The sequence below is a fragment of the Periplaneta americana genome, chromosome 17 (assembly GCF_040183065.1).
Source record: "Periplaneta americana isolate PAMFEO1 chromosome 17, P.americana_PAMFEO1_priV1, whole genome shotgun sequence".
In the NCBI taxonomy this organism is placed as follows: domain Eukaryota; kingdom Metazoa; phylum Arthropoda; class Insecta; order Blattodea; family Blattidae; genus Periplaneta; species Periplaneta americana.
This window is the reverse complement of record NC_091133.1, coordinates 85,280,159-85,292,758: the sequence shown is the minus strand read 5'-3', so window position 1 is coordinate 85,292,758 and position 12,600 is coordinate 85,280,159. Positions and strand designations below refer to the sequence as shown.

The window sequence follows — 12,600 nt, the reverse complement described above, 5'->3', positions numbered from 1 at the left end:
TTAAATTGAAAAATAATCATAATATGGATATTTAAACACATTTTTGAAAATGGTGGCCGTTCATTTCGACACAGGCTTCAGTTCTTTTGTGCATATTATCGCACTATAGACTATTGTACCTAATTCCAATTAGCAGTTTCGTCCTTCGTACTAGTAACTCATGTGGAAATAATTCTGCACCTAATCTATAAAAGATTACCTGACGTACTGTAAATTCACTCTTCACTTCTGCCCGATCCGAAAAGATAAAATTACTTAGACATGCTATCTATTTTCCACCAAGTAGTTACGTCGCAGTATCGTGGAAAGGAAGGAGGTCCTTTTATTTAAGTTATTTTAAACAGTTGTATAATATTACGTAGACGCCCAATTACTGACAGAAATTAATGTTTTCAGAAAAGAGCTAAGACAGTCCAGCCATTAGCCTTTACAGAGGGGTGAACAGAAGTAGGTGGGGAAAATCGGGATGCGACGTAGGCAAACGGACGACAGTACCTGTACGAAAATATAATTCAATATTGAAAACTCTTTCGTCATTGAAAAACGCGAATATATTTATGGAACGTACTACACTGTTTAGTTATTCATAGATTTCAAAAAGGCATATGACTCGGTTAAGAGGGAAGTATTATATGATATTCTTATTGAATTTGGTATTCCCAAGAAACTAGTTCGATTAATTAAAATGTGTCTCAGTGAAACATACAGCAGAGTCCGTATAGGTCAGTTTCTATCTGATCCTTTTCCAATTCACTGCGGGCTAAAGCAGGGAGATGCACTATCACCTTTACTTTTTAACTTCGCTTTAGAATATGCCATTAGGAAAGTTCAGGATAACAGGCAGGGTTTGGAATTGAACGGGCTACATCAGCTTCTTGTCTATGCAGATGACGTGAATATGTTAGGAGAAAACACACAAACGGTTAGGGAAAACACGGAAATTTTACTTGAAGCAAGTAAAGCGATCGGTTTGGAAGTAAATCCCGAAAAGAGAAAGTATATGATTATGTCTCGTGACGGGAATATTGTACGAAATGGAAATATAAATATTGGAGATTTATCCTTCGAAGAGGTGGAAAAATTCAAATATCTTGGAGCAACAGTAACAAATGTAAATGACACTCGGGAGGAAATTAAACGCAGAATAAATATGGGAAATGCCTGTTATTATTCGGTTGAGAAGCTCTTATCATCCAGTCTGCTGTCCAAAAATCTGAAAGTTAGAATTTATAAAACAGTTATATTACCGGTTGTTCTATATGGCTGTGAAACTTGGACTCTCACTCTGAGAGAGGAACATAGGTTAAGGGTGTTTGAGAATAAGGTGCTTAGGAAAATATTTGGGGCTAAGCGGGATGAAGTTACAGGAGAATGGAGAAAGTTACACAACACAGAACTGCACGCATTGTATTCTTCACCTGACATAATTAGGAACTTGAAATCCAGACGTTTGAGATGGGCAGGGCATGTAGCACGTATGGGCGAATCCAGAAATGCATATAGAGTGTTAGTTGGGAGACCGGAGGGAAAAAGACCTTTAGGGAGGCCGAGACGTAGATGGGAGGATAATGTTAAAATGGATTTGAGGGAGGTGGGGTATGATGATAGAGACTGGATTAATCTTGCACAGGATAGGGACCGCTGGCGGGCTTATGTGAGGGCGGCAATGAACCTTCGGGTTCCTTAAAAGCCATTTTGTTTGTTTGTTGTACTACACTGTTTAGTATCACCGTAAGGCACTTTGACTGCATACGCGGCCTTGGTTCTGTGTGGAGGACGGTTGGAAGTTTTCTAGTAGAAGGGGTGGGAGTGAAGTACATTAAAAAACTCAGGTACAATAAAAATTGAAGTAAAAATAAAATGATATCCCTGTATTTACATTTAAGTTTGCAGTGTTACTGACGTCTAACAGACTCCTTCCTTCTGCTGCCAGGGCAACTACAAGAACTCCGCAAATCATCTCTGGCGCGCATAATTTGTGACAACGCAGACTCAGTGCGCCACGCACAGCCTCAAGTGATGCGCAGTGTGGGGCGGGACAACGAGCGTGTTCCCTGCAGTTCGCTCCCTGCTCCGAACCTGGCCCTGTGGCAGGAGCTGCCGCGTCTGCAGCTGGGACAGTTCACTACGGCGGTGCGCGTTATGTCGTCACGTTTTGGCGGTCAAGTGACGGCCGGGCAGGTGATCACTGACGCCGGGACTTTGCTGTGGGAGGGAAGATACCCTCTGGCATTTCCTAGCACCTCCAGCCTGAGACCACTCTGGTCTGGGAAGATGACTTCAGATTCCCTGGAGGGGAGCTTCTCCTTGCAGTTAGGTACCAACATGTGGCTCAACGGAAAATTCTCCTTCCTCTTGTCCGTCGTCTGGAACCAGACGGCTCTTCAGCAAGTGTCGGGCACTTTCAACTCTCCAGTTTACTTCAAGGAAGTGGATATGTTCGAGGTGCCAGTATCTTCCACGACAGTCTTCAACTTGTCTCGGGAACTGTCCCCAATGCCCAGTGTGATTGCTGGACCAGAGTTGCCAACTGCTCCTTTAATACTTGAAGGAATGTACTCCAGTAATAGAAATCTGTTTTGGTGGGCAGGAGGGATCGTATTAACACTTCCTAGTTCTGAGTATAACGGAATCTCAACACAAATCTGGACAGAAATCACAGATAAAATTACTCCAAAGAAAACTGAAGGATACAACATAACATTACGGAGTTCGAGCTTAAGTTTTCCATGGGATGAGAATTACAACGCAAACAAAGAGAATACGATCGAATCTGGTAACACTTTTAGAGGAGACGTTTTGTCTGGAGCTGTAACATCAAATGGAGAAAATGCAATAGCGTGGAGCAACGAAACTTTTCCGCTTTATATAGCCATCGGACCACCTTCTGATTATTCATTAATAGAAGTCTATTTAGCTGAAATCTTCTGGAATGGTTCAATGTCTAGCAGTTCTCCAGACATTGTTACTTTGCAAGGCATACTTTCGTTTCAGAGTACCAGTTCCGAACTCGCAAGCATTCAAGACGGATTCTTCTCTATTAACATGAGAGTATCACCACCCTTGGAACACCCAGTGGCTGGTATGTTTAAATCTCCCATCTATTTCGAACAGACGCAGCAAATGGAGAGACTGAAATTGCTGACGACAGAAGGAACATCTCTTAATTTGGGTAAAATAACCAGCAGTAGTATCGAAAGTAAATATATAGAAGTACCTTTTACACTATCGGGAACATTTACTGAGGATAATTCGGTATTTCTTTGGTCTGGAGGTGTCTCCTTCACGATTCCTGACACAAAACTGCAGTCCGTTACAGTTACAGATAGCAATGAATCTAAGAGTGACGAATCGTCTGTCCACTGAGAGATTATAATTCATCTTTATTGTCGTTCAGTTCTGATCGGGTATATTGCAGCATTTTTACGTAAAACATTGCAATTTATAATTTGTTCCTATAAACGGAGAGACAAAAATCGCTACAATAGTATTACCACAAACATGTTACTTTAAATTTAAAAGAGATTACAATATTTACCTTCTTGACCGTTAGACAGGGCAAGCGATCTCGTTTGTATTGTCGGAAATACCGTCAAAATGTATCATGCAAATTCTGGCAGAAGCGTGCGAGTAATACTTTCTGGTCTAATAACTCTGTATGAGAGAAGACAGTTTCATTGTCAGTTACGATAATTGTGGTACTTTGTGGTTTTTATTGTTAGTTTTGGTTAGGGTTGCCAACTTTTATTTAAAAAAAAATGCGAGAGACTAAGGAATCGACAAAATTTCACATAGAAAATAGACAAATTATTCGATTCAGTTACTAAAAAACAACTTCATTCTACACTTCGGCAGCTAGGCTTAAATTAAGAGTATTTTGAGATTAGATTTTGTCTCGCGTAATAGTTGAATTAGACTACAGTTTTCAGCTCTAGTTTGATTAAATGTGTCGTGCTCCTGTTTCAAACATCCGTCCAATTATTATTCACGAGATAAATCATCCTCTTTGTATGAGCATTACTACTTAGAACAATATTCACCAGTTTTTCAAAATTTATAGGATTAACATGGTTTGAGCACAAACCCATTTCTGGCAAGCATTATTTTCTAAAAATGCTGCACATTTTAATGCCAGTCTTGAATAACAAAATTCATCAGACAAAAAATGATCATCATTCATGACAAAATGATATGTTCAGAATAAAAATTTTCATATTATGGAAAAATAAGAGAGAAAAATGCTCGAAGAGAATAATAATACGGGAACAGGGAGTCCATTAAAAATTTGGGACAAATATGGCAGATCCCGTGGAATACGGGAAGGTTGGCAACCCTAGTTGTATTAATTAGTGTGATTATCTCAAATATCATAGTTCGATATTTCCTTGAATGGTGTATTTTATAAAATATTATTATCTAAACGTCTCCTAAAAGCAAGGAAGAGCTGCAGAAAATTTCGTCAGAAGTTCTCTGGTGTCGAAATTCCACGCATATAAGCTAATAAGGCGCATTAGATGATTTCCAGGTAAGTTGTAGTCTGTTGAAAGAAGAAAAACTAGACGAAATAACGGATACACACCCAAAAAGTTACTAAAAGCTAATAGAGTGAACCAATATCCCCAGAACATCTTACAGCCCAATTCATGTATACATAATTTTGTTGAGTGCACCTCCTTGTTTTCTCACGCGAATGAAAGGCCGAATGCATGGCCTATATTACACTATCAAATTTCTGTGTCACAGAAGTTTGATAAAATATATATATGATAAAATCTTTTACAGTGTAATATAGCATCTTTGATCACATCTAGTTGTGACATAGTTCTGTGATAAAAGTTATGGTCATCATCATACCTTTGATAAAATCTGTGACAAAGAAGAAAGAAAATGGCGGACATTAAGTACATAATATGGTCTGTGTGACAAATGTGAAGGGCCATCAGCCACTTAGGATGCTGTGCTTAATGACAATAAATCATAGATCATATCATATCATATCATATCATATCATATCATAGATATGGTCTGTGAAACGACATGACTTTTAACGTCACATTATGAGTCATGAAATGTTACGTCATCCACTCTTAAATACGGAGTATAGATTTTACATCTTCACACTGAAGTTCTCTCAATAGAGCTTGATGGACTCCTTTTGTATCTCCCTGCCTAATCTCTAACCCAAATATGTTTTTTCTTTTATTTCTTCTCCAGTACTAATGCAATAACCAGTTGCAATACAGTTACAACATGCATACAACTGTCGTGGATTGATTGTTAGAACTGTGATGAAAGATGTGATAAAAGCTTTGATATAGTGTAATATACCCAAAATCAGACATTTGATCATATATATTTGATCAAAAATGTTATCATATTCTGTGACACAGAAATTTGATAGTGTAATATAGGCCTAAGTAACAATCAAGCGGGAATCAAAGCGACAGCCACCGAGGGGGGCACTCCTAGCCCGAGGTCAAGTACGTATCTCTCTGTACCTTTGCATAAACCGATACACAAGTTTGGCTGTGTAGTTGTCTTGTATTGGAAATGGTAGATATTGAGACTATCATATATCATGCTTTTTATTAATACATAGCCTATTTAAAGTATTTGACGTCTACAGTATATTCAAAAGGATTGCGGGGATAGATATCATACTGCATTAAGTTTTTTCTTACTCTGCTAAAACAACATTTAATTAACTACAAACTGCGCTAATTAAATGAAGATAATAGTGTCTAAACATCCCTATTTTGTGAATATTGCTAAGATGTTTATATATATACTTAGGCTATATTTAAATGTTTTTCTTACAGTTTCTTATACGTGATGATTGTAAATAAGGTGAAATAGCCTACTCCTGGACAAAATATTTGGCTCTCCAATACAAGATACTTTGGACAATAATTATAGATAATGTCAGTCATGGTGCGTTACATTACACTCAATATCTGTATCCACTTGTTACAAATATAATGAAAATGAATATATTTTTAAAAACAAATTGTTACAGCCTATGCTATTTTAACACGGGCCTATATTTTATTACAATTTTATTATTTAGGCCTATTTAAATAACTTTAAGCAGTCTTACATAATATAGAAATGAGAGTAATCTAAAATCCTGAAGTCACTGTTTTGGCGGCTAAAATTCCTGCACCACAAACTTCAATAAAATTGTATATCGGGAAGAAAAGTGAGAGAGGAAAGGGAGAATTTATGTTACGAGATTTATTATTAACAAAAATGAAGAACATGGATGTTCAGTGGTACCAAATATTTTATCCAGGTCAGTATCGAATGTATTTACAAGCATAAGAGTCCAAACATTTGATAATTACATAATAGACAATATGTAGCGGACTTTGGTGTAAATGAATATCAATACAGCTATTGCGATTACTACATTGTATGGAGTTACTATACTATATAATTTGTGAACATTATTAATTTTATACAGTAATATTTTCCAATTCGATGTCTGTAAAATATAAACACAATAAAGAACATAGATTAACATCGAAGAGAGTCGAATATTTTAGTCACAAGAAACAATAGTAGGCCATGGAAACTTACTGGCTTTTAAGGAACCCGGAGGTTCATTGCCGCCCTCACATAAGCCCGCCATTGATCCCTATCCTGAGCAAGATTAACCCAGTCTCTACCATCATATCCCACCTCCCTCAAATCCATTTTAATATTATCCTCCCATCTACGTCTCGGCCTCCCCAAAGGTCTTTTTCCCTCCGGCCTCCCAACTAACACTCTATATGCATTTCTGGATTCGCCCATACGTGCTACATGCCTTGCCCATCTCAAACGTCTGGATTTAATGTTCCTAATTATGTCAGGTGAAGAATACAATGCATGCAGCTCTGCGTTGTGTAACTTTCTCCATTCTCCTGTAACTTCATCCCTCTTAGCCCCAAATATTTTCCTAAGCACGTTATTTTCAAACACCCTTAATCTCTGTTCCTCTCTCAAAGTGAGAGTCCAAGTTTCACAGCCATACAGAACAACCGGTAATATAACTGTTTTATAAATTCTAACTTTCAGATTTTTTGACAGCAGACTAGATGACAAAAGCTTCTCAACCGAATAATAACAGGCATTTCCCATATTTATTCTGCGTTTAATTTCCTCCCGAGTGACATTTATATTTGTTACTGTTGCTCCAAGATATTTGAATTTTTCCACATCTTCAAAGAATAAATCGCCCATTTTTATAGTTCCATTTCGTACAATATTTTGGTCACGAGACATAATCGTATACTTTGTCTTTTCGGGATTTACTTCCAACCCTATCGTTTTACTTGCTTCAAGTAGAATTGCCGCGTTTTTCCTAATCGTTTGTGGATTTTCTCCTAACATATTCACGTCATCCGCATAGACAAGAAGCTGACGTAACCCGTTCAATGGAAACAAAAAAGATAATTCGAATTTGGATGTGATTATAGTAAAACTGAGGCTCAATGCCGGACTGAGACATCTGACCCTATTTTAGTGATAGCGTTGTTTCAAGTTCATAACCATAACGTAACAAATCTCTCTATAAAAATTATAATGCTATTGCACCATGAGAGACCTCTGCCTCAACTCAAAGAATGGAATGGAAATATCGGAAGGTGAGGCACAATGACCCAGCACTGCAACCTCTTACGATCTATTGCTCTAACCCTCAAGCTAGGCACTTTCCCAAATCCACACCGGCTGACTAAACTAGGGTTCGCTGCGTACCCAGGTTTTGAGCAGGCAACCCCCACACGTCCCTGGACCATCCTCCTCCAGCCGGCGTTCGGGGAATGCTATGAAATGACGAAATAGAGAAATGTTGACGGAATGATCTAGATGCCTAATATGGGGGCTCGGGAGAAACCCCGATAAAGCCCCAACTACGACCTTGCCCACCATAAAGTCACTATGGATTTTTCTTCGAGACTCGAACCCAGACCGCCAGCGTAACGCAGTGTCCTAAGTAAATGCGAGCATGAGCGATGCGGGCACCGCGTTAAAACACGCATCGCAAATATCTGCGAGGAAAAGCGAAGGTGTCCAATGTAACTGCGCACGGCAGTTTTTAATGCAAAATATCGATTTTTAATGATCGACGTGGACGCATATGGAAAAGACAATGCATGAATATTTCATAACTCAGCTATTTATCAAAACATAAAAAATGACTCTTTACCTTTACGAAAAGTTGCGCAGGTACCTATCTTCGGAAGAAAAAAAAAGACTTAATTTTTATTCATAGGAGACAAAGCTTATCCTTTAAGAATATATATAATGAGACCCTATACTAGAAGAGTTCAAAACAAGATAACGGCCTCATATTTCAATTACCGTTTATCACTTTGAAGAATGACTATAGGATGGAATGTTTTTGAAATCTATTGAAATTATTGTAGAAAATGCATTTCATATTGTAAAATAATTTTCCATAGCGCTGTAATTGACAAGGAATAGGATACTTCTACCAATGTCTCGGAAGATAATGTGACGCAAGGATATCACAATTTGCAGCACTCGAAGGCAAACAATCGTACGTCGAGAGCAGCAGAAAATGTGCGAGACACCTTTTATCAATAATTTTAATTGAAAGTAATTTAATGTTTAAGTAATCTCATTATCACGGGTTTTGAAAACAATAAACATTGCTTAAAACCTACTGGGTGTTTATTTCAAAGTGTGTCATGACGTCACTGTTGTTGGGTCACCGATTTGAAGCGAGTTTCAGCTTATATGTTAAAGAAGTTGCCTATTATATAAGGCGTTCTTCAATCTGAACTTGAGAACGTGTACGGTATAACTTGAAAGTCGTAGCAACAGATGGCGGTCTGTACGGTCTGTGTGCTACCATAACCTCTTTCGAACTGTGTTTTGCGCCGGCAAGTCGTACGCAGGGTATTTGTTATCATCGGTTGCGTACGGTAACATTCCACAACACAAATCAAATGCTCCGTGTCCATGTTGACCGTCGAAGTTAATGTCAACAAATACGTAAGTAATCGTCTTAACCCTCTCCCCGTATCCCGACAGTACGTATTTCCAAACAGTTCACATTCCTGCCACTACCGGCGTTACCGTACGTATCGGTACGTACTCTTCAGAATGAACGCCGTACTTGCTAGGCAACTTTTCTGCCTCTTAGGTTATACACCTGAGCTGCGGAAGTGTAGGAAGATTGAATTCTCTAGGCTCATCGGCTAGCCACATGACGGCATACAGCGAGCCATGACACATTTTGAACTGAACACCCAGTATATAATTACATATTTATTTATTTATTTTAAATTTAATTGAATATTCCGTACTATCAGCTACAGAGTTCCATTCTTTGTCAATAGCTAAACGATCGTTGTACTGAGGGTTTCTTTTGTTCCACAATACATTTCTTGTTTATACTTCGGAAATTAACACTTCAATTGCTATTGCTTGTCGGACGACATCTGCGGTGAAAATCAAACCGTTTTAAATTCCAAACAATGCGTGCGGTGCGGCTTCACAGCATCGTATGAATCGCACGCGTCTCGTGTTCACGTTGGACAACTCCATTAATTACACACAGTTTGATTGTGAACGTCAACCGCATCGCACCGCACGTACCGCCTTGCCCGCCTTAACCCTGGACATGGCGTAAGAGGCTGAGGGTCTGAACTCTCAGCCACCGCAGGGAACACAAGCACTAGCAGCATTTATTCCTAACAGCCATAAATAAAATAGTGACTAACTCCGTAAAACAATTTACTACACTGAAAACCAGTAGGACTGTCTTTCACAAGTGACGTCTCTATATTACAATCTCTGCGCTTCATACAATGTAAAAAATTAAGATTTCTGCATCTCTTTTGTCGACTAACAGTTACCACGTTACCACAAGGCACACCAGCGTATAGATAATCGCTGGGCACTCTGCGTATTTATTGACATTTGGATCCTTCGAAGGCAATCAATTTTTCATAACACACTGTTCTATCCCTCGATCTCTGTCGCTAACCACCTCAACGTAACTTCAAAACAGTCGTCATCAGTTCAGTAATCACCCTACACGCATAACATGACGTGACATGACATGACAGAGTATGTACCTCCACCATAAGATAGGCATGAACTAAACTTAATCGAAATTCGGGCCCTCTCTGTGCGTCGTCAGTAGGCGTTCGGGAATGGAATAGTCTAGAATTCTAGATGCCTCCTAAATGGGAGAACCCGAGGAAAGCCAACTGCGACCTTGTCCCCACAAGTGACGATGATGAAAAATCCCACGCCTGACAGAATTTGAACCCGGATCGCCTGCGAAGATTTGATCATTCAGCGCGGTTTTACAGTATGATATATATTATAGTAATTAGAACATATTATGTTCCGACACAATTTGACATCACGCAACTTCAAGAGTTATCCGAAGTATATTCATAACTATTTGTACTATATTGCAGTATAAAATAATGTGGTCAGTAGTGTACACACATCTACTGCTTGTCTTTTAATTTTCGACTTCCTGAATTACTAACAGATTTTATGAAACGGAAGTTTTTAATAAGTTAAATGCACAGGTTCCTAGAAAATGATCCTTTGAGGTCCATGAAGAGGTGCACTACGTTGCGTCTGAAGGCGGGGATATTAGAAGAGTGGACATCGTGACTCTAGGCAAGGCTAATAAGCTAGAAAAGGATTTATACTGGACGCAATTGTTAGGTTTGAGATGAGTCAGACCCAACCATCTGACGTCAACAAAGAAAAACAACAAATTTATGAACCTACTATTTCGTATTTTAGAGAAAAATATCAGATGGAAGGCGTCTGGGAAGTGCATAGCTTAATGATAAGAGCGAGGGGTACTATCCGACAATTAATTGTTAATACTTAAAAAAAAATTGTAATTCATGACATCATTACTAAAATAACAACTTCAACTTTTAAAGGGTTTGTGGCAATCCTGAAAAACCATTTATTTGATCGAATGTTATAGTTTCCCTTCTTTCTTTAGTTTGTGATTGTAAAAAATATACGCTTATATAGATCTATAATTTATATGATTTCTAAAATTCGTGTTCTATGTTCACGTAAATTTGACTCGGTTACTTACTGGAATCAGTGTTATTATTCTTGTATGTGAATTATTCTGTGTTCTTGGCAACCCAGGATGTCTGGGCAGACAATGTTTTTTTTTTTTAAATAAATTATATTATATAGGCCAATACCCAACGTTTTTATTTCATCGGCAAGTTTTTAAAGCATCGAAACTTACAGAAACAGCATCTACTGTTTTTCTTTTAATTTACATTTATTGAGACAATGCTATCAGATTTTATAAAGCATTTACGTACTTATGTATTATATACAAGTTGAAACTTATATACGTATATTATATAATATGTTACTATTCTTTTAATTTTCCTCTTAGTAAATTATTCCTATCAGACTTTACAAAGCACTAGCATGTTTTTAAAGTAGAGACCCAATGTTCTATCCCAACGGCGAGTATTTTACAGCGTCGAAACTTCTACACACATCATCTACTGTTCTTCTTTTAATTTTCTACTTATTGAATCACTGATATCAGGTTTTATGAAACACTTACATGTTTTTAGAGTAGAGACCCAACGTTCAATTCCATCGGCGAGTTTTTACGGCATCGAAACATGTAGTCTTCACCAAGCAACAGCTGCCCCTTTTCACCGGGCATGGAGCACGTCATGTCAATCCACTAAACCTCCTGCAGCAATACTGAACAGCAGTGTTATTGCGCTTTACCTACCCTGCTGACATAGCTGCTGCTGCTGTGACATAAGACATTTGGTTTGATTCACGATATTTGTAAAACTTTCTTCCCGATTCGATTCCATTCCATTCCATATCCATTAAGTTATAGTTTCTAGAATTCCAAATGTAAATACATATGTAGGCTACATACTTTATGCTCGACCATGCCGAAATGTAGTAATTATACACCTGGTAGCAGTCCTTTAATGCATGTCATTAAAGTACACCTATCCATTAAAGATCAGGTTTTCGATTATTCTCGGATATGCAATTGAAAGACGAGGGAAACGTCACGGAGGCTGGAAATCCAATACTGTCGCAGAAGGTTATGTTCTGTTACTATAATAATTAGCGTTAATTGTAAATAATATTCAAATAAATTCAATTTGTCATCTCGTTTTTCAATTCTAAATCAATTTCCAGGTTATATCAAAATTAGTTCATGTTATTCTCTACATTACATCAAGGTCAATGACATTATTGTTCCTCGGAAAAAAATCAATACTTTCGCGTCTGCGCACATCTCACAATTCACGAGCTATGCACAAGGTCACTTCCGATCTTCAGTTAGATACAAATAAAATGAATACTTCTGAATAATTTCAAGTTAGAAATATGGTCGAGCATAAAAAGTCGTATGAAACTTGCCTATAATGGTAATTAAGACGCTCGTATGAAAATTATTAAACTCGCTTGCGCTCGTTTCATAAACAAACATACTCGCGTCTTAATTTCATAAACAAACATACTCGCGTCTTAATTACTATCATTATAGGCTCGTTGCATAATGTACTATTATCTTTCACACACGTCAGTTACGACACCCATTTA

The 12,600-nt window shown here is 38.0% G+C and overlaps 1 protein-coding gene across 3 annotated transcripts in view; it reads left to right on the top strand.

The window, feature by feature from the left end:
• Window positions 1–6,527, top strand: part of cd (cardinal) — a 39,413-nt gene extending 32,886 nt beyond the window's left edge. For all 3 annotated transcript variants that reach the window (XM_069815584.1, XM_069815585.1, XM_069815583.1), the window contains exon 14: window positions 1,934–6,527. In XM_069815584.1, the coding sequence (XP_069671685.1) occupies window positions 1,934–3,366 (1,433 nt within the window). In that variant the 3' untranslated portion in view covers window positions 3,367–6,527. The remainder of the gene's footprint in view (window positions 1–1,933) is intronic.
• The last annotated feature ends 6,073 nt before the right edge of the window (window positions 6,528–12,600 follow it).